Source organism: Mauremys reevesii, linkage group 2 (genome assembly GCF_016161935.1).
Source record: "Mauremys reevesii isolate NIE-2019 linkage group 2, ASM1616193v1, whole genome shotgun sequence".
NCBI lineage: Eukaryota > Metazoa > Chordata > Testudines > Geoemydidae > Mauremys > Mauremys reevesii.
This window is the reverse complement of record NC_052624.1, coordinates 99,117,559-99,143,002: the sequence shown is the minus strand read 5'-3', so window position 1 is coordinate 99,143,002 and position 25,444 is coordinate 99,117,559. Positions and strand designations below refer to the sequence as shown.

At 41.8% G+C, this 25,444-nt stretch overlaps 1 protein-coding gene, 1 long non-coding RNA gene and 1 pseudogene across 2 annotated transcripts in view; 2 read left to right on the top strand and 1 right to left on the bottom strand.

Annotated features, from left to right (window-relative positions):
* The first annotated feature begins 2,754 nt into the window (after positions 1-2,754).
* Positions 2,755-4,449, top strand: LOC120397273 (annotated as a pseudogene).
* Positions 4,450-10,291: 5,842 nt separating this feature from the next.
* PDIA4 (protein disulfide isomerase family A member 4) overlaps positions 10,292-25,444 on the top strand; it is a 21,157-nt gene continuing 6,004 nt past the window's right edge. Inside the window, exons 1-5 of the mRNA XM_039524921.1 lie at positions 10,292-10,620; positions 19,296-19,470; positions 22,677-22,882; positions 23,734-23,872; positions 24,743-24,948. Coding sequence (XP_039380855.1) covers positions 10,521-10,620; positions 19,296-19,470; positions 22,677-22,882; positions 23,734-23,872; positions 24,743-24,948 — 826 coding nt within the window. The 5' untranslated portion in view covers positions 10,292-10,520. The remainder of the gene's footprint in view (positions 10,621-19,295; positions 19,471-22,676; positions 22,883-23,733; positions 23,873-24,742; positions 24,949-25,444) is intronic.
* LOC120398023 overlaps positions 23,453-25,444 on the bottom strand; it is a 19,384-nt gene continuing 17,392 nt past the window's right edge. The window contains exon 2 of the long non-coding RNA XR_005594141.1: positions 23,453-23,668. This is a non-coding gene — a long non-coding RNA (uncharacterized LOC120398023). The remainder of the gene's footprint in view (positions 23,669-25,444) is intronic.

Genomic DNA, 25,444 nt, shown 5'->3' with positions numbered 1-25,444 from the left:
AGAGCCAGCACCTGGCTGCTGGTAGTATAGCCGTCTGCATGGTGGGGGGCAGGGGGCTCAGCAGAGGCATCTCCAAAAACATCCCCTGCACCGGGGCAGCTGGACCAGGACAGGCACTGGGGGGGGCGCGTCTCCTGTGGGGTGTGGTGTCCCTGCTTGCCCTCCCTGCCCAGGCAGAGACGCCTGCCTCTCAGAGACAGTGGCCATGTAGTGTCTTGGTTCCCCCTCCCTGGCATCTGGGTGACTGCCTCTTAGGGGGTGAGGGGTGGAAGGGAAGAGGCACTGGGGAAGGGATAGGGGTGGGGGGGTAGGAGAGGAAAACAGACTATTAGGGGAAATCTTCACAGCAGTACAATCTCTGCCTTGGGGGTGTGGATGGAATTGTCTCCCAAGGGAAGGCTGGAACCAACTATCTACTGTTGTAGTATGTATTTAGTTTAGTCCATGTGCTCTGGCAAACAAGTCCAGGCACCATGTTGGGGGGGTAGGGAGAGGTAGCCTGATTTTTCCCTCTCCTATCAGGGGAAACCTGAATTGTCTCCTAAGGGAAGGGCTTGTGATCATGTTGGGAGGAGGGGGAGGCATTGCTGAGTCCCAGGGTTGAGTAATTCTCTGGTGATGGTGGTCATTACGTTACTAATTGTCATTCACTTGCTGCACACAATGGCTGGTGATGGTTGTTTAACATCCACCCAGCCATTTGGTCAATGCCTTGTTTCTTGGGAGTTGCCTTCTGTAACTTCTCTAATTTCATCCCACTCTCCTGTGAGTACAAATTCTGGTTCTAAGGACCTGGTGCCTGGATCCCATATTGCCTTGCACTGGGATTGGGAATTAGTGCCCTGACATGCAACTCCTCCTATTGTGCCAGTGTAGATCCTGCTGTTAGTACAACTATTTGCAGGTGCCCTTGTGTTTAGCTGAAACTTTGGACTTAGTTTAGTGGGGATGGACTCAGAGACTGAGGTAAACTGACACTACTATCCTGCTGTGTGGATCCCTGTGTGCTTGTACTGTGAATTTTTGGCATGCACATGTGGCTACATTTATCTCATTGTGCTGATAGTGCTACTTCCTTGGTGTGATGATAACTTTATGCTAAGATGAATCGTGAAAACATAGTGCCTTGGTGTGATGGTGGTCACTCTGTGCTGTTCATGTGAATCTTGCATTTTTGTATGCTGTGTTGGTGTAGCCCTGTTGTTCCCAGGAAATTAGAGCGACAAGGTGGGTGAGGTAATATCTTTTATTGGAGCAACTATTGTTGGGGAGAGAGAGAGACAGACACAGACAAGCTTTGGAGCTTTCATGAAGTTCTTTCTTCTTCCTGAAGAAGAGTTCTGTGAAAGCGCAAAAGCTTGTGTGTGTCTCTCTCTCTCACCAACAGAAGCTGGTCCAATAAAATATATTACCTGACCCACCTTGATATACCGTATTGTCCCAAGTATAGGCCGCACTTTTTTCCCCTAATGTAAGTCTTTAAAATCGGGATGTTGCAAAAAAAAAACAATAAAAATACCAGTATATGTGAACAACGGTAAGTACCTGTCGGGGTTGGGTGGGAGTGCTGTTCCTGTTAGAGGGAGGGGTTCGGGCACACACCAGGATTTCTTGAGACCCCGCCGGCCACTGCCGACAACCGAAGCCCCTGCAGGGATGATGACCGCGACCCCCCACTCAAAAATCACCAACTGGAGCAGCGAGTTCAACCGGGATATCTGGGACACAGCCGGACAGGAGCCACCATGCCAACACACCACTGCTGGAGAAGCCCACAAGTTACCGGTATGACGTCCCTGTGAGGCATCCGTAGCTCCCCATGCTGACTTTGGAGCATTACGTCCCTGTGAGGTATCCGTAGCTCTGCACGCTGACTTGGCAGCCAAGGGCGTTTGTTTACTTTTACCGGTATTATCTCGGGAGGATACGGTATATGGTATATAGGTACCGGTATTTCCAGCGGTCGATATTAGATCAGATGATTCTATGAGTCTTTGGTTTTTATGATTCTTGTATTTACGGTACCGGTATTTACCATACTTGTGAGCAGTTCACTGTGGGGGTGAATAAAGGGAGTGGGAGGGGCTTAAGTTGAGAGTGGGTTATCGGCTGTGACACAACGTGAGATAAGTGGTGAGGAGGGGGTTGTGTGATGAAGAAGGGGGCTGAGGGGAGGTTGTTAATAGGGTGAGTAGTGGGCACTGTGTGAGGGAGAGGTAGGCTGAGAGAATAAGGAGGTGGCTAAGAGGGTAAGGAAGGGCCGTGTAAAGGAGAGGGGGCTAAGAGGGTGAGGGGGCTGAGAGTTGAGGATGAGGTTGTTGGGTTTTTTTTTTTGTACAGGGGCTAACTTAAAATACCAATATGGCTGATCATGTGGAGATTCGAAATTCAACCAGCCAAGGGAAAAGGCGAAGTTACAATTCAAACTTTAAGATAAGTCTTAAAATACACTGAACAAACTAGCAATAGGGAAGCTGTCAGAAAATACGACTTAGATGAGAAAAATGTACGTAGATGGAAACTGATGCAGAAGAAACTAGAAAACTCTGCTTCTACGAGGAAATTGTTCAGAGGGCCTAAGAAAGGCAGGTATTGTGAAGTTGATGCAGCAGTGCTTCCCTTCATTCAAGAGCAAAGAAAAAATGGAATGCTGTCACCCGAAAAATCATACAATTGAAGGCATTAGAAATTGCCAGTGAATTAAAAATTCCCAGGCATGAATTTAAAGCAAGCCTTGGATGGTGCCGTAGATTTATGCTCAGAAATGGCCTCTCTCTAAGACGCAGGACACCACTTGCACAAAGACTACCTGTTGACTTCAATGAAAAGCTGCTTGCATTCCAACGGTATGTCATAGAGCTCAGGAAAAAGCACAACTATCAGCGCGACTCACTTGGAAATTGTAAACTTTCAATGATTAAAATTGCACTTTCCTTGTCTGTTTTAGCAACAGAGGCATCTTATCAAGTAAGTTACCATATAGCGCTTGCCGAAGAAGGTCACACTATTGGAGAAACGCTTATCAAGCCTTGCGCGTAAGATATTGTAACGTGCATATTGAGCAAGCAGTCTGTTAAAAAAATTGATGCTGTACAGTTGTCAAATAATACTGTTGCATGCTGTATTAAAGATCTTGCTAATGACATAGAAAAAGAGCTAATTTGCCGACTGAAAATTTGCCATGAGTATTCATTGCAGCTAGATGATTCCACTGACGTTTCAGGACTTGCTGTGCTACTAGTATTTGTCCGATATAGATTTAATAATATTATTGAAGAGGACCTGCTCTTATGTGAATCTCTGCAAAGCAACACGACTGTAGAAAAAAATACTCAACTGCAATTTTATCAAAGCATGAAATTAGTTGGGGAAAATGTATTGATGTATGTACGGATGGTGCTCGGGCAATGATCTAGATGAAGGGAGCTGTAACGCGAATCATAAGTGTGGCACCAGAAAGCACTAAGAGCCATTGTGTTCTACACAGACTAGCACTTGCAGTTTAAAAAAAATACCAGCATATCTGAAAATTATGCTGGATGAAGCAGTACAAAGTATCAATTTTGTCAAATCTCGACCACTTCAATTCAGGTTATTTAAAATTTTGTGTGAGGAAATGGGTAGTCAGCACAAAATGCTTCTTTTACATATGGAAGTGAGGTGGCTATGCAGAGGAGAAGTGCTTGTGACGCTTTTTAAGCTTCGTAGTGAACTACTGGTATTCTTCACTTCAGATAATTCAGGAGAAAAATTTAATGATTGTCTGACAAATTCCTCGTGGCTAATGAGACTTGCGTATTTTGCAGATATTTTTGCAAAATTAAATGAAATTAATCTGTCACTGCCAGGAAAGAATATGACCACATTTTTACTACAATGGATAAAATTTCATTGTTAAAAACGAAATTGGAAGTCTGCGCATCTTCTGTAGAACAGAATAACTTCGACTGCTTCCCTACAGTACATTAATTTCTGACTGAAATAAATTCTACAGTCCATGAAGAAGTTTCCAGCACCATTTTACAGCACTTGCGTGACTTGTAGGCCTCTTTATTAGAACATTTTCTTACAACTACTGATGATAATGCTTGGGTTCAAAATCCGTTTGTAATTACAGCCAAGCCAGATGGCATTACTGCGCACGATTATGAAAGTCTAATTGACTTAATTTCTGAATCTGATTTGAAACAAAAGTTTAAGGATCTTTCGCTGAATAATTTTTGGAGCAGCCTAATAGAAGAGTACCCTAATGTGGCTAAACGTGCAGTTCGAGTGCTCCTTCCTTTTGCTACAACTTATTTGTGAGAGATGGGATTTTCGTATTATACTGCAACAAAAACCAAATATAGAAATAGACTTGATGCTGACATGAGGATTCAACTTTCTAGCATTATTCCTAATATTAAGCAAATCGGTGATAGAAAAATGCAGAAACACCAATCCCATTAAATCCAAATTTGTATTTGTTTGTAAAATAGATTTTCATAGTAAAAATCTAATTTGTTTGGTGTTTGTGTGTGTATATAAAAACAGGTTTTTTTAAGTAGAACACTGTTTTTAATTTTGACTCTTGCACTTGATTTTTGTACTACTTTATACGCGCTTTCCAGTTAGAAATTGTTAGTTCCGTTACTTTAAATTTGTATTTTTGCTTTGTTTTATAAAATATTTGAGCATAAATAATGCAATTTTTATTTGAAAACCAAACTACAAAATAATATTATAAAGTATGCGGTAATAGGCTAAAAAGTGTTCCGTGGCCAAAAAAGTTTGGGAAACACTGCTCTAGACAAAGAATATGCATGTGATGACAGGCTTGGTCAAGTGTCTGTAGCAACACAGGAACCCAAGGAGAGGCAAGCACCACAACATTTAAAGCTTGTAGGCATTGTGTATAAGAATGGGTGCAACACATAGCAAGGGTGTTGTGACACGGAGCATGACCTTGGCCTGGGTCTAAAACAATGTTGATTCTCTGCCAACATCTATGCCCTCAAGAGACAAGATGTGGCGCCACAAGTTGTTTGTAGTGATTTATTAGAGCTAAGTTTAATAGCAATTGTTTTTCCCATGACTGCTGTTTTCATAAGCTGATTTGTGTAATTATTTGTACATTACTAGTAAGTAGTGGGAATGCAGACCCAACATATATTAAACTAGGATATTTCACATGTGCAAATGTTTTTTGGGGAAAGTGGGGGACATCACATATTATTTTGACTCTAAAGATGACTAACATAAGGACTGGGAAGGCATTCTATTGATCACAATGTGTCATCTGTCTGAAACATGTTGGGCTATCAAAGGTGAAGTTTATAGGGAATACAATATGATATGGTTGATGTGAGAACATGTTCTGCTAAAAATGTGGCCTTAGTTTTGGATAGTATACAAGAATAATCATCAGCTGGATTCTTCTGCAGTGCTGGACACACCAGTTTAGAAATGGCTCCTGTTTCAGAACTTATCCCACAGTTTTGAACCCAGGAACTCCTTTCATCACCTACACATACTAATACACTGCTTTGATATCTGGGAACAATGAGCCTCCGTGGCCAGCACCAGCTACTTACATACACTGCAAGATAAATGTGACCAGTAGATACCTTCTCACAACCCCGTAGTCTGATTAACAACATTTTATCTAATAGCGTTTAGAAGTATGTCAGTTGCCTCTAGTCACCAGTGATTGACTAGTGGCACGATCATTACCAAAAAAATTGGCAGCATAGCACATATTGACCTCTTGAATGTAAAGGGACTTCATATATCTCAAAATGTTTTCCCCATTCAGAACACTTTGTATCCAAGTACTGTCAATTTGTTATTGAAAAAATCTACCTCAATAAGACAGAGTGCTAATTAATCAACAGAACAAGTTCCCAGCCCAGTAACCAAAAAGAGAGAAGGCACAGGACCTTAATGAGGTCAAGCTACTCTATCGAGAACTTCAAAGCTCTCACCAGGGTCACATTTTATGAGAGGAGACAGACAGGTTGGCTAATGTGAAAAGTAACAAAAGCATCATGAAACCAGCAGAACAAGAGTCACACATTAACATTTTAAAAGGGATTGAATGAATTCTGCAGGCAGGATTAATATTTGCATTTTCAGCAACTAAGCTGAAAAGTTATAAGCCCAAGAGAAAGAGTTGTGATACAAACTCCACCCTATCTGCCATCCTTTCTTTAAGGCATATTGATTGGTGGCTTACCCTATTGTCTAGCATTGCAAAACTGGCCAGAGGGTTGTGTGGTTTGTTTTTCTTTTTTCCAGACCATAAGGTACAGGCCACTGATATAAACACAATGCCAGACTAGATGGATCAATGGGTCTTCCAATGTGATGACATCTGTGTTCTTTTAGGCATGCTAAATTTTTTCCCAATACTAAAATATTTAATACTTGGAAATTCTTACTAATCACTGCATGATATTAAATTTTTTGGCACTATGACATCTTTTATGACAGGGTGCAAGTATTGTGAACTGAATGAAATAAAGGGGCTCTTATGCAGACTTTTTGTCTAAGGATCACAGACTAAATAGCTACCTCATGAGGTTAAGTATTATCCTCATTTTACAGATCAGGAAACAGACACGGAGTTTGTGTGATCTGTCCAAAATAACAAGAGCAAGTCAGTTGCCCAGCTGGTAACATAACCCAAAAGTCCAGACCACTCAGTATCTCCCTTCCTGTACTTGATGTTCATAAATCCCAGTATAATTGTTACAGTACGGTACAGTGTGTTTTTAATTGTAGAGGGGAAAAATAGATACACAGCTTGTGTTGTACTCGTGGGTACCAACTTTATAGCGTGCTGTGTATTGGGGGGGGGTCTTTGTTTGGGGGTAGTGTACTTAAACTATGACTAAAATTATATTATGTTTTCACTGAATGTTGCCATATTTCTCAGTGGCAAGGTTACAAAAATTGTATCCCCACAACCAATATAGGTAGGAGCTAGATCCCTGCTTCTGTTTTGAATAGAATTGCAGAGCAATGCTGCCATATAAAAGGGAAAAGAGAAAATTAAAGTTATCATCCTATGTCAACCATGTTAGTCCTGCATAAATCAGTAGACACTATATGCACATACTAAGGCTGAATGGTAATAACCCTAATACAACTCATGGAAAAAATAGTGAACATGTGCAAAAGACTGAACAACTAAGTGAAATATTTACCATTTATAACTGGTCAAATAAACAAAACATTGTAGGAGTTAAGGAGAAATATAACTTAAGGGGAAGATTAGTGGCAAATTTTAAAACAGGTCCATGTATTTCATCTATAAAAATGCCTGCAAAATAGCTATATAAATACAATCTCTTCCCTGTTCTGTAAATTGTTCTTAAAATCCAGTTTTTTTTTAAATGTGAATTATAATATTGTCCAAGTTCACATTTAAATATTTATCTGATGAAAGATCGAACCAAAGTTGATTTAATCAAGAAAAAATCCACTTAGTACACTCATAAATGGGAAAAAAACAAGGCCTTTTGAACCCAAGTGCATTTTGAACCCACTCTAACATGGCTTTCAAAAGAGAAGTTCAGCAGTTGTTTTAAGAGAAGACGACTCTCAATCAAGGACAGGATAGGAGCAAGACATCTTGATCCTTAAGAGGAATATCAAAAAAGGAGATGGAAAAGAGAGTTTGCAGTAGTGTTAGTCTAATCCATCACTTTATTTTTAGGCTTTGATTTAAAAGGGTGAAAACATTATCTTAGTTATAGTCCAACCCTCACCTAATGTAAGATTTCTCACCATTGTACATTCTTAACCATTTTATCCCATGCTTAATATCTTAGGAAATAAGGCTTCCAGCCTATTATAGTAGGAAAAAGTGGGAGGTGGGTGCTGCCTTGTCACCCCTTTCTCTTGTCTTTCTGCAGCAGACCCTGCGAGAAGGCGCTCCCCACCCACCCCTCACCCTGGGCTCTCCGGACCTTTTTAATCGGGCCCTGTTCTGCGAGCCCCCCTGGCTTCCCCATTCCCAGATGCCGAGAGCCCCCCTGGCTTCCCCATTCCCAGATGCCGAGAGCCAGCTGCGCACCCTGCAGCCGATTCGCATCCAAACCACACCCAGGGATCAACTGTACATGCTTGTGCTCCACACATTGCATTTCCTCACCGTCTCATTCCCTCCCGCCCCCCAGACCCTAAGTGGCAGGACTATTTACCACCTGTGGAGGGTGAGGAGCCCGAGTGGGCCAGACTCTACTCCACCTTGCTCCCACGGCCCACCGGGGACATCAGTTGACGGCTCCTTCTGCAGCGTGAGGGAGAACCTGGCACACGCCTACCTCAAATGTACCAGGTTGCAACCTCTATTCTGGCTCCTCCAGAACCTCTTCTTGAGGTTCTGGCTGCACTTTTCCCCGCACCTGTTCATTTCTGCACACCCTAGCCGTGGCCCCACAAACTCGTGAGGCCTCCTTGTCAACCTCCTCCTGGCTCTGGCCAAAGTCACCATCAATAACACCAGTAGGAGGATGTTGGATGAGGGGGTGCTCTGCGACTGTGGGGCCTATTTCCATTCCTCCCTAGTCTCACACCTTTGGGCGGAGTTCCATTGGGCAGCATCCATTGGCTCCTGGTGAGGTCCTCTCCTCTGCCCTCTGTCATCCCCTACCCTTGTTTTTTTTCTGTTTTTTCCATTAGTTGTCTCCCATATTCATTTGGTTCCTGGGTCCAGCAGTCCCTCTCGCTAGGCTGAGGGAAATGCCTTTAGAAGTGGGCAGGCGCCAGGTTTTCCAATAAAAGGAGGCTACACAAAACAAAAAATTAAAATATAAAAAATTCTATTGATATTACATCTGAAATTTTTAAAATTCCCTTTCTTCACTGCATCCAGTTACTCCTAATTACAAGCTTATACAATCCTAAATAATTTGTTTTATACCCTTTAAGTACTCTACCCCTTAAAAGTGTAACTTTTGACATTAGTCAATCCCTAAATCTTCCATCTACTTTTGCTGCTTTTCTCTGAATTCATTGATTGAAATTACACCCTTCTGAAAATGGGGTGTGCTACTAACTGATTCATCTGCTCTGCTCTAGTATGTATAGTCCTGTCCAAAAATAAATGTTGCAAACTCGTATCTAATTTTTCACACACACACATAATCATAATCTCAGTCAGATTGTTCATTGTTCAGAGCAGCAACAGAGGAGATTGTGGATACACTAATGCTATTAAGTACTTGAAATTTGACTTGCTTTTGGACCATTACCCTAGTTAACATCTTGAAATCAGATTACAAACACTTGGTGGGGGAGTGCCAGCTTTCTAGAGCACCTTGTTTATGTGGTGCTCTCTAATAATTCTGAAAAGTTTGGGAAGGGGGAGTTAAGACACTCCACAGATACAGCTCTAAGGCCCCATCCTCTCTAATCTCCCAGTTGTTTTAGGTCACACTAGTAACTGAAGTTTGGTTTGATCATTTGCAGATGAGTCAGGTGTATGTGTAGAAGCATAATCCCAGAACCCTCCTTTGTAGCATATGCCCCCTTCCCCACTACTCATTTTCTGAAGTAAACTGAAGTGAATGAAGTCACACCATCTGTGTATTTTACTTTTTACAAAAAAATTTGGTCAGATTGGAGCCTGCATGAGTGTAAAGATAACAGAGGATATCCCCTGTCAGCAAAAAGGGTTCTCCTCTTAAGGCTCTTCTCCCCTCCCTACCGCCTTTGGGGTAGGGGAGCGATTGAAAGCAAACCCTAGGGACAGAAAGCAGACGCTTTACAATAGCAAGTGTCGTATTAAGCTGCAGACCACAGCCGAAAATCAGAGCTGACGGTGCAGACCGCCTCCCAGGCTTCAGCTTCAGGAACCGGGGTTTTTCCAGCTGCTTGTGGTTCCTTTCCTCCCCTACATGTGACGAGCAAAGATTTTGTTGCGTGGTTTCAGAGTCAAGCGCCCTACAAGCCTGGGCCTGGCCCTGGCAGCTCGGGCCTGGGGCCGCAGCTCCCCAGCGGCGCAGCCTCACCCCGCAGCCTCCAAGCCGCCCCCTGCACTGCAGCAGCCACGCGCTCAACTCCCCCCCACGAGAGCCCGCCGCGCCGCGCCCAGCCCCGCTCCGCTCCCAAAGCCCCACGTGTTGCGCCCTCACGGGCTGCTCGCCGTTAGCAAGCGCCCGCCCTCGCCCCGCCCCCTTTATGGCCTCGCGCTCTGACCTACCCACCAATCCCAAGGCGAGAAGTGGCCGCTCTGCGCAGGCAAGCCACGCCCCTTCCTCCTCCACCTCCCGCCCCCTCCTCCTCTTCTTTGTCCTCTCCCCTCCTTCCCACCCCTTCTGCCCTAGGGCTGGTGCCGCTGAAACTAGTGGCAGCTGGTGATTGGTGGTCCCCGAGGCAGCCAATCGGAGAGAGGCACCTCAGAGCAGGCGTGTAGTGGGGGCCCAGCCCCCTGAGAGGAAGAGACAGAAGTGGGGGGAAAGGAAAAGGAGAGACGCAAAGCAAGTCAGGTGGTGGAAGGTGCAATTTTTAGGGGATTGCTCGTACATGCAAGGATGAATGTCAGTAAAGTCTGCCTGTTAGTGCTCCTCCTGGGGCTGGCTCAGCTTGCTATATTAGCACGCTGCCAAGGAGAAGAAGAAGAAGAAGGTGGAGGTGAGTGTGTGATTAGTTCTGCTGCGGCAGTGGATGAGAGCTGGTTTGTCTCAGGCCTGAAAAGGAAATGGGCTTGTGTTAGAATGTCTTGGACTGTAACATTTAAGGGAGGAGGGGTTGGTAAAGGGATAACTACTAAATCTGCTGAAGCCTGGGAAGGTACTGTTACACAGATGCTTGAGGTCTCTTGTTGAGTTAGCAGGAATAGATTAAAGCTAGTGGAGGGGGAGGGAAGCAAGGGCTGGTCGGTAAGCAATTAAAAGAATTAGAGGATGTGTGGAAAAGTAAAATGTTAAGTAATGATAAAAATGCAGGAAAAAATATGAGAAAATAAGGGTAGTTAGAGGATCGTAGGGGTTAAAGTGTAAATAAGCCAAAATCTCTGGAAATAGGAGGTGGCAGTTGTAATCCTAAAGCCCTGAGGTTAAATGAGGAAAATGCTTGCTAGAGTCTCTAAAGACTATTGATCTGCAAATTAGATAAAATTGCCACATCCCTTAGAATATTTATGAAACTCATTGATTGCTTTTGATCTGCTGGCTTGTGTCCTATTCTTATTTGCATTGCAGAAACCTAAAGACTGACCATTCTCTTTTTGTGTAAATATTTTATGCTTTGTTTATGCTGTCTTTATAGATATGTATTCTGTAACTCATTGCCTTGGGTCACTCACACTGAAAGTAAAAACTCAGTTATAAGGTTAGAAATTCCAAGGGAGAAATTAATCTCCATGCAGAGGATCAGCATGAGGCCTATGCATTTACTAAAGGGCCAATCCCACAACTGAATGCATATGGGTGCACTGCACATTGATTTTAATTGCAGTACAAGGGGTGTGTCTGTGCACAGTAAGTTGTAGGCTCAGGGCCTGAGAACTTTGAGGGATAACATCTTAGGTGAATACTATGTGATAGGGTGAATTTCATTTCTAAGACCTATTCCAGCAAACATGTTTGTGAATAAAGCCTGTTTGTAGGATTGTGTCCTGAGGGAGTGATGCAAAGTAAACATGGTTTAAAAATTAGACTGAAGTTATTTCATAACTTCTATATCTTTAATCTTATTTTGGCAGAGGAAAAATATATTTTTCAATCTTTTTATGTTAATATAACTAGAACTAACTATTGCACTTGACCTTCTGAAGCAACTAAATGGCCTGGAAAACAACTCCATATTGAAATGTTAACATAATGTTAACTGGATAATGCCATGAAATAACTGTTCTTATATTTGAAGAATTTCTTGCTTCTTAATATATAACTGCTACTTAAATTAATGTTGGTGGTGATTAAATTGTACTCTTCTAAACACACACATTTATGGGGCCTCTACTTGTCGTAGGCTATGAAAATTAGTACTTTGACTTGCAGCTCATTCTTCTTGTCTCCTGCTGCAAAGTATAAAACGAAGCGCTAGCATCCTCAGTACTCAGTCTCCTTTCACATTAAAAATAACAAGTGTTTCAAAATTAAAAGGAACACAGAATACTGAGAATATCTACAACCTCTATATTCTGACAGGGCTCTTACTTCAAATAATCTGTTGCAGTTTTGTTTTGTTGAATCATAAGTATCTGTGTCATCCATGCATATTTCCTCACTTCCAAAATTAGATGAAACAAAGCTGCTTTGCATTAGAAATAATTTATAGTCTAGATTGGACTGAGGACATGATATAAAATGGTGTTTCAGTTTTTTGGAAACCTTATTCACACACAAATTAAAACAATAATCTTCTTGTTTGTCCTCTAAAATGTTAGACACTCTATGTAGTTTTGTGGGAGCAGAGATTCTGAGATAATCACTTGGCTCCCAATCCTGCAGATACTTGCTCAGATGAATAGTCCCATTGAAAGTAATGGTGTGTAAAATTACTCACCTGCATAAGCATTTACAAGATTAGGGCCATGGGGGAAACACAACAATTAAGGTTCTCTAGCTTTGCTATATGAGGATCAGGAGAACTTTACTATGGGAGGGTATATTCTGCTCTCTCTGTTTTACTTCTTATTTTGAACAGCAATCAGGAGACACCTTTACTCTTTCTTAGGAAGCTTCTTAAGGGCTTGGCTACACTTACAAATTTGCAGCGCTGCAGCAGGGTGTGAAAACACACCCTCTGCAGCGCTGCAAATTGCGGCGCTACAAAGCGCCAGTGTAGTCAAAGCCCCAGTACGGCCCCAGTTTTCTCCCAGCGCTGGCGCTTTGACTACACTTAGCGCTTCAAAGCGCTGCCGCGGCAGCGCTTTGAAATGCAAGTGTAGCCACAGTGTTAGTATGACGCTGTCCATGCTGCTTGGCTGCTCACCTGAACACTTTCAGCTTTCAGAATACAGCTGTCCTAGAGTTTATTTCCCTATTACCTGCAGAGTATTTGCTCACAAACATCTCAGGATGATATCCTGGTCCCATTGAAGTTAGTGGGAGCTTTGCCATTGTCTTCAATAGGCCAGAATTTTGCCCTCTCTCTGCAGATGACTGGTGTACAGAGTACAGTACCACACTGCCAATATCAAATACTTTTAGATGTAAACTGGAGGTTTATTTTTCTCTGATATGCATTAGTTTAATAGTAATCCATTACATACCCATAATACCCTTCATCTGTGGACCACAAAGTATTTTACAGATCTTACTTATCTCACAGGGGTTTTGTGAGAATTAATTAAGGGGTATATTTTCAAGCCACTACTTTCACCACTGAAATGCAGACATGTGTCTGGGGATACAGCAGTTAAGTAGTGTTACTCTGCATTAACTAAATTTGTATAGGAAGTGAAGAAGAAGAATATTAAATATAGTTGAAGTTGCAGGGGAACCAGAGTGGTAGTTTGGCTATGACATTTCCTGCTGGGAGCTTCAGCTTGACACCTGGGTTAATATTCTTACCGGTGGATTTATCAAGCTCAATGTTGTGACCACGTGTCTGGGAGTGATAGCCACAATGTCCTTCCTAAGTTGTTAAATGGGAAGGTGGTAACAGGTGGATCCTAGTATGGAAAAGGGAACACAGGTACAGAAAAGATTGTGAATGACTGACATTAAAAGTGCCATAGGTTCTGTAATGATTATAAGTTATCAGGTCCTTGATTTTGGCATCACATTAGAAGAACATGTAGCATAAGCATCTAAACTATAAGAACTAGAACAGATATAACTTAGATAATGTTTTCACCCCTCTAGCCAAAGGCTAAATTTTTGTCAGGGATATTTTTAGTAAAAGTCAGGGACAGGTCACAGGCAATAAACAAAAATTCACAGCAGCTTGTGAAAGTCAGGGACAGGTCACTAAAAATATCCCTGACAAAAGGGGTAGGTGGGTTCAGCACCCACTGCTGTTGGTGCTCCTAGGTCCCCCATGGATGTGGTACATGGGAGCTCTGGGATCCCACTGCCCCTGGGGCTAGACTGATGTGGGGTCCCCTCACCCCAGACAGCTGGTAGCTGCAGAGTCCCCCAGCCACCTGCTGGGCTGGGCAGCTGCGTGGGGTCCACCTGGGGCAGCTAGGAGCTGTGAGGGCGGGGCTGGCTGGGAGTTCCAGCCCCAAGGCAGAAAATGTCCTGGAGGTTGGCTTCCGAGACCTCTGTGACATAATCGTAGCCTTAATTATAACTAAGAAAGAATCCTCCCCAGGTGAATAAGTTTCTGGGAGATATTTTGTCTTTGTTCTAACATTGAGTGTCCTTCCCTCGTTTCCTATGCATATGCATATTTATTTTGGAGCTGGGTCCAAGCTCCAAAGTTCAGATTTTAATCCAAAACTGAACTCCCTCAGAGTTCAATGGAGTCTGGTTCAGATTCAGGACCTTAGACATGGAGCCAGCTGTGAAATTTGCATCTAGATGCAAAAGTCATTAGTATTTGGATCCAGGGGTTTGGTGTGCGACCATATGTAACTTTAAAAAAAAAAAAAAAAAAAAAACCTGAATAGCCCTACTGCTGATAAATGCTCCTTAATGATAAATATGCAAACATTATCTATGTGATCCACCACAGTTATGCGAACTTCCAGCCAGAAATATGCATGAAGATCATTCAGATGCACCCAACGCTTGGGATGAATGTTCTGGTATGTTTCTTAAGACCTGTGGCAGGGTTGAAGCAACAAGTTGATTTTCTTGAAATTCCATCCTGTGTGTGCTCAGTTCCCACTGAAGTGATCAGAAGTTACCTTCTCATAAATATGGGTAGAGTTTAACCTTCAATAATGACTTGATGAATTTGCTGGTCACTTGGTGTGACTGCTTGTGTGAGGTTTTATTTTTAAACAAAATTTGTTGTTTTAACTGCCTCATCAATTTCTTTTGCAGGAAGCTTAAAGAAAAACATAGACTTAAAATTTATTATAGCTATTTCTCTTTTTCCTTCCACACAGACCTCTGTCTTTATATGCAAATATTTATTTGCTACTTCTGCAATTTCAGCTGTAGTCACTCAACAGGCTAGCCTCATTCTGTAACTGTCAGGGCACCTGACTCTTAAAAATGTAAATCTCTAACTTAAAGTTTCATCTGCTGGGCTGTGTGTGTCGGGGTTGTTTTTGCATCACATCTTTAGCAGGTCTTATCCTTCTGAAACTGACAGCAGACTTGAAGGTAGACACTCAATGTCACTCTTAAGAAGCAATGACACTAGTGAAACTAGCAGCAAAAGTAGATAAACTCTACTACCAGCAAATTATAAGTCTGCTCTTGAAAGTGCAAGAGGTGGACTGATTTTAAATCAGGGATTTCTTTTTAATCAACTTTTTCTTTTGTACTTCAGTTATTTTATAAAGAAAAGTGCATTCTTATTGTTTTGGTATAACCATTAAAAATGTTTTTTACAACTAAATAGAGCCTTTAATCTAGATTTAGCACATCTTCTTGCTACCTAGGCGGGTACACTAACTTAAGCAACTATATAGCTTAATATTTTCAGATTCTTTCAATTGTACATTTTAGTACACCTCTACCCCGATATAACGCTGTCTTCGGGAGCCAAAAAATCTTACCGCATTATAGGTAAAACCACGTTATATCGAACTTGCTTTGATCTGCTGGAGTGCGCAGCCCACCCCACCACCCTCGAGCGCTGCTTTACCACGTTATATTCAAATTCATGTTATATCGGGTTGCGTTATATCGGGGTAGAGGTGTATGTTAGAAGAGGGTGAATGATATATTGCTTATTTACTGGGTAATTAACTTTATCTTGATTTGTGTCCAGCTGCAGTAAGATGGCAACTAGAATTTAAACACACAAAACAGCATATAAAATGTATTTTTATTAAACAAAACATTAAACATTTTGAATACATAAAATTCTCTTATCAAAACCTGTTTCACATTTACAACTAAATTATTTATTAAACTGAGACGTTAACTCTAGTCAGTGAATTAAATTGACTGTTTCAGGTCAGCCTGGGAAAATTTTCAAATATGCCCTTGCCTAAGTCTCCTAAAAATGAGAGTCTCCTGAGTTACATAGGCTGGTCTATTGTGCCATATTTATAAAGCCTGACCTCAAAAGTTAGATGTTTGTCCCCAATTCTTTCTTTATATAGAAAAGCAGCCTTGAACTCAAAGTTTTTGATAGAAGCTCATGGGTTCAGCATATTTATTTTTATTTAAATATTTTAAGAGACCTAATAAGTTTAGACCTTAACATATTTAAAATGAAATCTGAATTTAATACAAAACAAGTTTATTTTAAAAAAGAAAAACGTATTCTAATTTAAATAGCAAAATCAAAAGAAAATCCGATTGGGGGAGCATCATTTTTTTTTATCCACCCTGAATATGATGCTTTTTTGTGTTTCTGACAGTGAAGTAAAAGGGGCAAGGGAATGAAGTAGTGTAATATTACTGTCAGCAGGGTAGAATGATCTGTGGCGCCTATCAAGGAGTACTTCTGTAGAAAGCTATGAAGCGTTTTAAGGATACTGAGGTAATTACAGAAGCTGCAGTAAAATTAGACCTCCATTTAATAAAGTAGTAGGACTAGGCCTGAACTCCTTATATTCTTACTCATGCAAAACTTCCGTGGTCTTGTGAGTTCATTTTGTGGAGGCAATATTCTGACAATTAACTCTGAATGCTTGACTTTGCAACCTATAGGGTGATGGATGGGTATAAGTAAGCAATGGTACACAGAGGAGTCTGGTGGTTAGTGACACAGCTAGGAGTCCTCAACTGACTTCCCATTTCTGTCACAGAATTTCATTATGACCTGAAAATCCAGTCTTGAGTGACTTGCTTCAAAAATGATGAGCAACCTCAACACCCGTGCAGACCTGGTTGTTTTTTTTTTTTAATCTTGTTGCTCACTTGCAGCTTCTGTTCACAAGTTTACTGGAAACTTGGGTGCTAAGCAGCTCTGAAAATCCAATTCTTTGCACCTCTTTCTGTTTCCCTATCTATAAAATGGATATAGTGAGACTTTCTAACTCTCAGGAATGCTTTGAGATTTTTTTTCATGTTTAAGTGTTTTGGGATCTGTGTGGAGAAATGCTTTAGAAATACAAAGTAATAACATACGTTTTTCAAGTGCATTGACCAATTTTAAATCAGTGTTTGCAGTTGCCGCTTGAGAGCAGGTGAAACAGTAGTCGGTGTTGATTAAAGAAACTTAATCTGCATCCAGATGTCTGTTACTCTAAGAAAGATAACCTCTGCAAGCCTTCTGGCTCCTGCAAGCACTCATTTCATCAGAAGCTATGGTATCAGATACCCTTTAAAGCTGAATGTTAATTAAAAGTAACACACATCCACCTGAAATACAAACTGCTTTGGGGCTGAGGGGGAGTTAAAAACAGGATAAACTTACTGAGCGATGCCACTCTCCCTGCAGTAAAACTTACCTCCTGTGGCCCTAGAAGCTACTGCTCTCTGGTCCAGTTATGCTTTCAGTTACACTGTTGAAAATCCAAATAATTCATTTGACATCAGTGGACTTACATAACTGAGAAAAGAACGTAGTCCATTATTATTCCCACTCCCTTGCCCGTTAGCCATCATATGTTCCTTTAATCCTGGGTGCACAAACTCTAGTTGCAGCCAGAACATTTTCCCAGCTGGGAATCCTGCCTGGAACAGAGAAGTCTGGCTAGGCACCTACGTGGTTTCTTGTCTTATACTACATGCTGATCTGTTTGTTCACAAGCTGACTGGACATTCACCACTACATGGGTGAGGAAATTAATAATCTTTTTAATAATGTGGGCTCTGCAGTGGCAATACTTTTTCCTGCCGTTAATACGAGTTTTGGCTTTGTTAGTGCTTGTTCTATTAAATTAACTCCCTGAAAGTTCTTCAGTAAGGTTTACTTTTTCTTGAATGATATCAGTGTTATCTGATGCTGGTGTGGTTTGATCCCTCAAGTGGCTTCTTAACGAGACAGGGGACATCTTTAATTCCAAACCAAGAATGAACATGACAGTAGAAATAACCTACACAAACCAAAGCTAGGACAACCTTCACCCAGGATTGAATGGCTGCTTTCTTCTCTGCTCTACTCCCCCCAGTATCTGTAGATTTGAGGGCTATTTAGTAAGTTCTATGGCCTGAATCATGGTTGCCCCCTAAAACAAAATATGTAAACAAGGGGGAAATGCTTCAGATACATTCACTCTTAAAATAGCACTCTGAATAAACACTGAATTGATGAAAGCTGTAATGTTTTAGCTGGTATATTGCCCATTTATCCTGAAGCTGGCAACAGCATAATCAGCAGGTCAAATTATACTCAGTGCAAATCCAAACAAACACCTTAATTTCAGTATATATCCAGAGTGGTGTTCTGAGTTAGTCTCTTGCTCTCTTTCATCATTGTTAAACACTGTCAGGTAATTCAAGGCCAAAACCAAAGCTCTTTGTTTATTCAGATTTGTCTACATCTAGCACATTTAAGGGGACCCCACATGGACTCGGGTTTGCACTAGAGGATCCCAATGCAGGAGCAAGGCCATGATGGGTGCAACACATAAAGTCTTTGAAACCATTGTATCTAAATAAAATTTCCAAAGTGGTGGGTTTGGGGGGTTTTGTTTGTGTTTTTTTTAATGTAATGAAAATCTTGTTGTGGATTGAACAATCGCCTGAACTGAGAACGAGAAAGTGAAACTGACTAGTATAATTTTAGTGAGCAAATGCAAGAATAAAATCAGCGTTTCCCATACTTTGGGGAAAAAATTAAATGAAAACAATTTCACGCTCACCCACCACAACCTCGGCATGTGGTATTAAAGACTTAGATCCTAATTTACATGTCTTCCATGCCTCTCCCTATCTGGCTGATTCTTTGTGTTTCTCTCTTCCCTCCGCCCCACCCATACCCATACCCAAGGAGGCATGCCCCACACTTCAGGAAATGGTGATGTAAATATTCATAATGTACTTGCTTTTCTCTTTTTATGCTTTGAGCAGCAGAACAGTTGTGTTGATATTTCAGGTGTCATCCTCATTGACATCTGAATTAGCATCCATTGAAATGTATAGGACACCACTTCAGAGCTATTGTTTCAGGCTCTCTGCAAACTCTGGCAATCATAGCTTCATCGGTTACACTCTCTGATCATATTCTGAAGAGGGTTTTATTTACTTTTTAAAAAATACGATTTTTAACCTGACAGTATTGCTTTATCACTAAACTTGAAACAACCTAACCTGTATTGGTTTTCCCCCCCACTTTTCTAGAATCTATTACAAAAGAGGATGCTGACGACGATGATGATGACGATGAAGATGATGACGATGAGGATGATGATTCTGAAGTTAAAGAAGAAAACGGTGTTTTAGTTCTGAATGATGCAAACTTCGATACCTTTACTGCAGACAAAGACACCGTGCTGTTGGAGTTCTATGCACCATGGTAGGTTTGAAATTTGCAGCATTTTAATATCCCTTCTATCCTGAATGGATATGAATATGGGGTTCGAGCCCTCCATTAAATACTTTCCTCAGGAGTCAGTCAAATTTATTTTAGTGTACATATTTCAGCTGGGTTTGTGCGATCCACTTATGGCTTTCATGGACAGATCTGTCACTTGCAGCTTAATAACATGCAAATCTACATAGCTAAAATCACAGATCTGGATTGTGCCAATTAGGCAGAGCCTAGAATAGGGTGTGACGTAGAATGGCATGATTGCAGGGGTAGCACTGGGAGGCATTCTACCCCTGGGAGGTAGAACTCTTCCCCAGCCTGCTCTAGGAGTATGCCTGGAGCTGCACCTATGTATGAACTGCAGCCTGTTCCTTCTGACTGCTCGTCACACCGTAGGTAGAGCCATGGCTCTATCCTCTTGGGGCACAGTGTATCCCTGGGGGAGTAGAGACAGAGCTGTTCTGACCACAGATATTGCAATTGTGCCTGGCTCTTATGCAGGTCATGTGGGAAAGTAAGGAAGGAGAAGGCCCCTTGCATCCTTCCCACTGCACAGCCAGGTAAGGTCCAGGCAGAATTCAGCCCAGCATCAGAAAATGGCTAGGGATTGTGGGCCTGTTTCTCAGTTACCCCCTTAATGCATCAGGAGTTGGGACTGAATTGGGAGGCAAAGGTAGCTTCAAATTACCTTCGTATATAGTTGCCTATATGCCAAAGACATGCAGGGGTTCCCCACTGTAAGTAGGTCCAGCTGGCTTTGCTTCCCTTGGTACTCCATGGCCCTGAGAAGCAGAAAGTAGCCATAACACAGTGCACTCTGGCCAGCCTTTGATCATCCCCCTTCATTGGGGGCTGGGAGCAGGGCTAAGACAGGCCCTTTACACCAGTGCTTCTCTGGTTGGGGAGCTCCCTGTTCAAGGGTATTGTCATGAGGCTATTTCTGCCTGCTTTAAGGCCACTTGACATTGGTGGAACAGTGTAATAGGGATATGGTATAACTAAAAATTGGCCCGCATAAGGTTGGCATTTTTAACAGCATTTTGCTGTACATCTCAGTAGTCCAATTCTACAGATACTCAATTTGCATTGGTGTAACTCTGGTGCACTCAGAGGAGTTATCCTGGATTTATATTGATACAACTGGAAACAGAATTTAGGCCAATATATTTAATCTAGTGAATTTTGCACCACAAACAGTAATATACTAAAGAAAAGGAAAACATAGGAACAGAAACTGTTGGCAAGATGCTGTGTCAGCATGGCTGCAGGAACCTTTTGCATTGCCTGACTCTGTGATTTTATTTTTTAAACTGTAATTTAACCGTGTATTAACATAAAAGCAGCCAAGGGAATTAAATGCAAAACACTTTTTTTTGAGTGAGAAAGATGGTCTCTGCTTAGTGATAACGTTGAAAATTTGGTCCCAATTAGCATTTAGATGAACCTATCTAGCGTCTTATATTGGCTTCCATCATGTAATATCTGAATAGAATCAGGAAGGGATGAGTTCCCACCTTTGTAGCTGTAATTTGCCTGCAACTTTTTTTTTGTAGGGCATAGTTACGTATGTGTGATGGTCATATCTTTGTAATGGAAAACATTGAAACACTTTTTTTTCTTTCAACTTTTTTCACCTGGCCTTGATGCTAAACAAAACTGATTGAAGATAGTGTTTTCCCTATGGAAATAAGACACTCTCTGTCATGCAGGCTGTCCCAGCAGCCCCAGCCTCTGTATGGATTTCTAGGATGGCCAGACAGAGAGGGTGTGCAATGATGTCATAGGTGGATGGGACTCTATTAGGCAACTTTTGTTTCTTCTTAGCTGCTGATTGAACATGCTCCGTAGTGGTTCCTCACGCATGCGTGCTCACACAGTTGTCTTTATTTCCCTCCCACAATCATTACTTATGGATTTAGCAAAAGACTTCAGTGGGGGGTCAGGATTTCACCCAAAGTCTTTAATGATGGTTACATCTATGCCAGGATTCACAGTTCTGTTGTTCTGCTGTAGCCTTATTCAAATAGCGGTTATGGTTTTTACAGTGGAGTGGTTTGGAGGGCGATAGGAGGAGTTGGTTGCCCTTTAACTCAAAAATAGCTGAATGGATCTTAAACTTTCTGAAACTCCTCTTCAGGCGTGGACAACTTCAAATCAAAGCATAAATGTTTCTTGGTATTAAAAACAGAGGTCATAATGGAGACTATGGCTGAAGGTCAGAGCCTCGAACTTCCATGTAGATAGCACTTCTTAATAATCTTACCATTCAAAAGTACTTTACAATATCAGTTAAATAATGTTCATGTAGCTACTGGGTGGGCAATTACAGCAATAATTTTGGACTCCAAGATAGGAGTGAGACCTGCCATACTGATTCAACTAATGCTCACCACCCTTTCTGCTCTCGCTTCATACAAGAGCCGTCCACTGACAACCTGATCACCGAACTTGACTGTTGCGTTCTGTCTTCTGGTGGACCCACACATGCACAGCAGTTTAAGAATTATTTGCTGTATTGACTGTGGTTTTTGTGTGTTGTGTGGTTTTTCCCCTGTCTCAGCTGCAACATTCTAAAACCACTTTGTGTGCAATATAGTTCATTTTTGTCTCCTTATCCTGCTTCACCTGAAAAAATGTAAAAAATGTCACCTTTTATGTACAAGCAACAGCTTGGATTTGCAACTCATGGAGTGGCCTGATCCCTTCCCATCTTACCAAGAGGCAACTCTCACTTCTCTTCCTTACCTCATTCCAACCCATTCATAAGTGACCCTGCAGATCATAAGGATAAGCCCTATCAAGATTCCTAGATTATGATCAGGATAAAGAACTTGACATGAGTAAAATGCTGATGGGAAATTTTAGGGATTTAGTCCTCTGGCTGGTGTTAATGGAAATCATACATCTATACTGTGCACTATTATATATGAGAGAGAGAGCGCTTTCCTTTTTCCATAGTGAGGAAGGGCGGTGTCCTAAGTTTAACTATCGTGTGGTAACCGTTGTGACTATAAGAACTGGAGAGATTGTGTATAGCAGGGGCAAACATTACTAAAACAATACAGTAGGACACTCTTATCTATTCTAGATCTGAAATCATAGCAAGAAAAATATCTCACTAATTCTGAGGTCCTCTGTGGAAATGCAGAGTAGCAAAATATACCTCCAAGTTCATGTCTCTGATTTTACAGGTGTGGGCACTGCAAGCAGTTTGCTCCAGAATATGAAAAGATAGCCAAAACTCTGAAGGAAAATGATCCTCCCATTCCAGTTGCCAAAATAGATGCTACTGCAGCCACTGCTGTGGCAGGTCGTTTTGATGTTAGCGGCTACCCAACCATCAAAATTCTGAAGAAGGGGCAGGCAGTTGATTATGATGGATCCCGAACAGAAGATGGTAAGCAGTGCTCTCTCTGAGTTCAGTGTAATGAAGCAAATGGAAAGGTGAAGTAACATCTTACAACTTAAGTGGAGCTTTTTAAACGTGCTGATCCATTTGTACGGTCTGTTCATGAGTGCACAACATCTTCATTTCAGTTGACTTTTAAAGAGGAATGTTAAGGCCAAGATTATTTGTATTTATTTATTTATTTTTAGGGCCTTTAGAACAGCTTCATGTTACAGTATGACTTCACCAGGTAATGGGTGTCACTGATACCCAATGGAGTCTCTCTCACCCGCACCAATTTATTAATGTACAGCAGTTTGGCTGTTAAAATAGTACTCTTTCATGCTCTGAGAGAGGCCAGCTAACAGTAGTATCAGTATTGGTATATTGGCAATGGCTGTGAAGGTGCTACTTATTTGACACTTAAGGAGATGTTACTGTACTTCAGTTCAGGCTGGGAGAAAAGCTGGCTGTTCCAGAGCTGTCATTCCAAAATGTTCAATAAGAAAAGGAGACATTGAAATAACTTGCTGCAATGTACTGTATTTGCACTCTGTAAATCTAGAGGAGCATGAATTGAAATACTGACTTTTTATTTATTGTTTGCATTTCTGCGGTGTCCATTAACAAGGAGTAAGGCACAAAAGGAGCCCAAACAAGTCAGGGTATAGCTGGGATTAGAATTCAGGAGTTCCTTGGTCCTAGCCATCTGCTCAATCCAAGACAATACTCAAGTCACTCATGTCTCAAATTCTTGGTGATCTCAAATCTTCTTCATAGACTGATGCGACAGCACTAGGAAAGATACAGGTATCATGGATATGCAGCATTACGAACTTGTGTATTCAATTGTCTTTCAGCAATTGTGGCTAAAGTTAAAGAGGTTTCTGATCCAAATTGGACCCCTCCTCCAGAAGCTACACTGGTGTTGACCCAAGATAACTTTGATGAAGTAGTGAATGATGCTGACATAATGCTGGTGGAGTTCTATGCCCCGTGGTAAGACAAAATGCAAATTTGTCCTCTTTCGTAGATGTGGCATGGTTGTGAAACTGGAAGGGAGGGGCAGCTGGGGGCCCCCACCTGTCGAATTTAGTTTTCCTATAAACCCTATCCCTTCTTAAAATGGCTTGCTTGCTTGACTGCATCCTTAGAATGGTATTCTGTTTTGAATGAGTTGTGTATTTAAATGGGAATACTCCTTATACCGTGTTACCCAGGGTTTTTGCAACCCAGTGCCAAGGCTCCCCGTACAACTGAACTTGATAGTTTAAAGAGCTCTTCCTCATGAAATGTGGTGGGGAGGTAGCATTGGAGATAGCCACATAGATCTGGAGATATTTGCATAGTGTTTGGCAACACTATAACATGATTCATTTCTGACTTTTATCACCCCATTACTCCAGTTCTGAGCATCTGTTGAGGGAAAAGTTAGCTGCTATTTGTTGTGGTTTTAGTGTTTGTGGTTTGTGTTTGTCTTTTTCCCCTCCCCACAGGCTATGACAAAATCATTGGTCACTTTAAACTCCAAAACCTAATCCATTGCTGAGATGTAGTTCTCAGCAGGTGAAAAGCTAGAGGAGTAACTCTCTGTGCCACTTATCCTCCCTGAGATAGTCCATGTTTTAATAGGCTGAGGGCATGTTGTGATGTGGTTGAAACCAAGTCAGGTACAGCCTTCATTAAGGGAGCACCTCTCTGAAGAGTCAGTAGGGGAAAAAAATAAAGAATGTAACATCCCTACTTATTTTCCATTTTGGAAATGTGAATTTCACCACTTGACATGCCTGAAAGATAAGAAGCACATACTAGATATTGTTACCTATAAAATATCGTGTACCCCCCCCCTTTTCTTTTTTTTTCCTTTAGGTGTGGACATTGCAAAAGGCTCGCTCCAGAGTATGAGAAAGCAGCCCAGGAGCTCAGCAAACGCACCCCCCCAATTCCCCTAGCTAAAGTGGATGCCATTGCTGAAACAGATCTCGCAAAGAAGTTTGACGTCTCTGGCTATCCAACTCTGAAAATCTTCCGCAAGGGCAAGCCTTTTGACTACAATGGCCCACGAGAAAAATATGGTAATAGGTCTTACTATTTTGAGTTAGCATTGCGGGGGCTGGGGAGGAGGGAAGGATGAACCACAAACATTTTGAAAAAAACCTTGTGTCAATTCTGCTGTTGGTGTAGCTGGAGTGATAGGGCATGGAAAACTGCATTCTCTCCCTTGCTTAGATTAACAGGATTAACTGAATCTCTCAGAACCCTCGGATTTATCACTAGGGCCCTACCAAATTCATGGCCATGAAAAACGCACCATGGACCATGAAATCTGATCTCTCCCTGTGAAATCTGTTCTTTTCTGTGCTTTTACCCTATACTATACAGACTTCATGGTGGAGACCAGCGTTTTCTCAAATTGGGGGTCCTGACCCAAAAGGGAGTTGAGGCAGGGGGGGGGGGGGGTCGTCACAAGGTTATTTTAAGAGGTTCATGGTATTGCCACCCTTACTTCTGGGTGGCTGGAGAGTGGCGGCTGTTGGCCGGGTGCCCAGCTCTGAAGGCAGCACCCCGCCA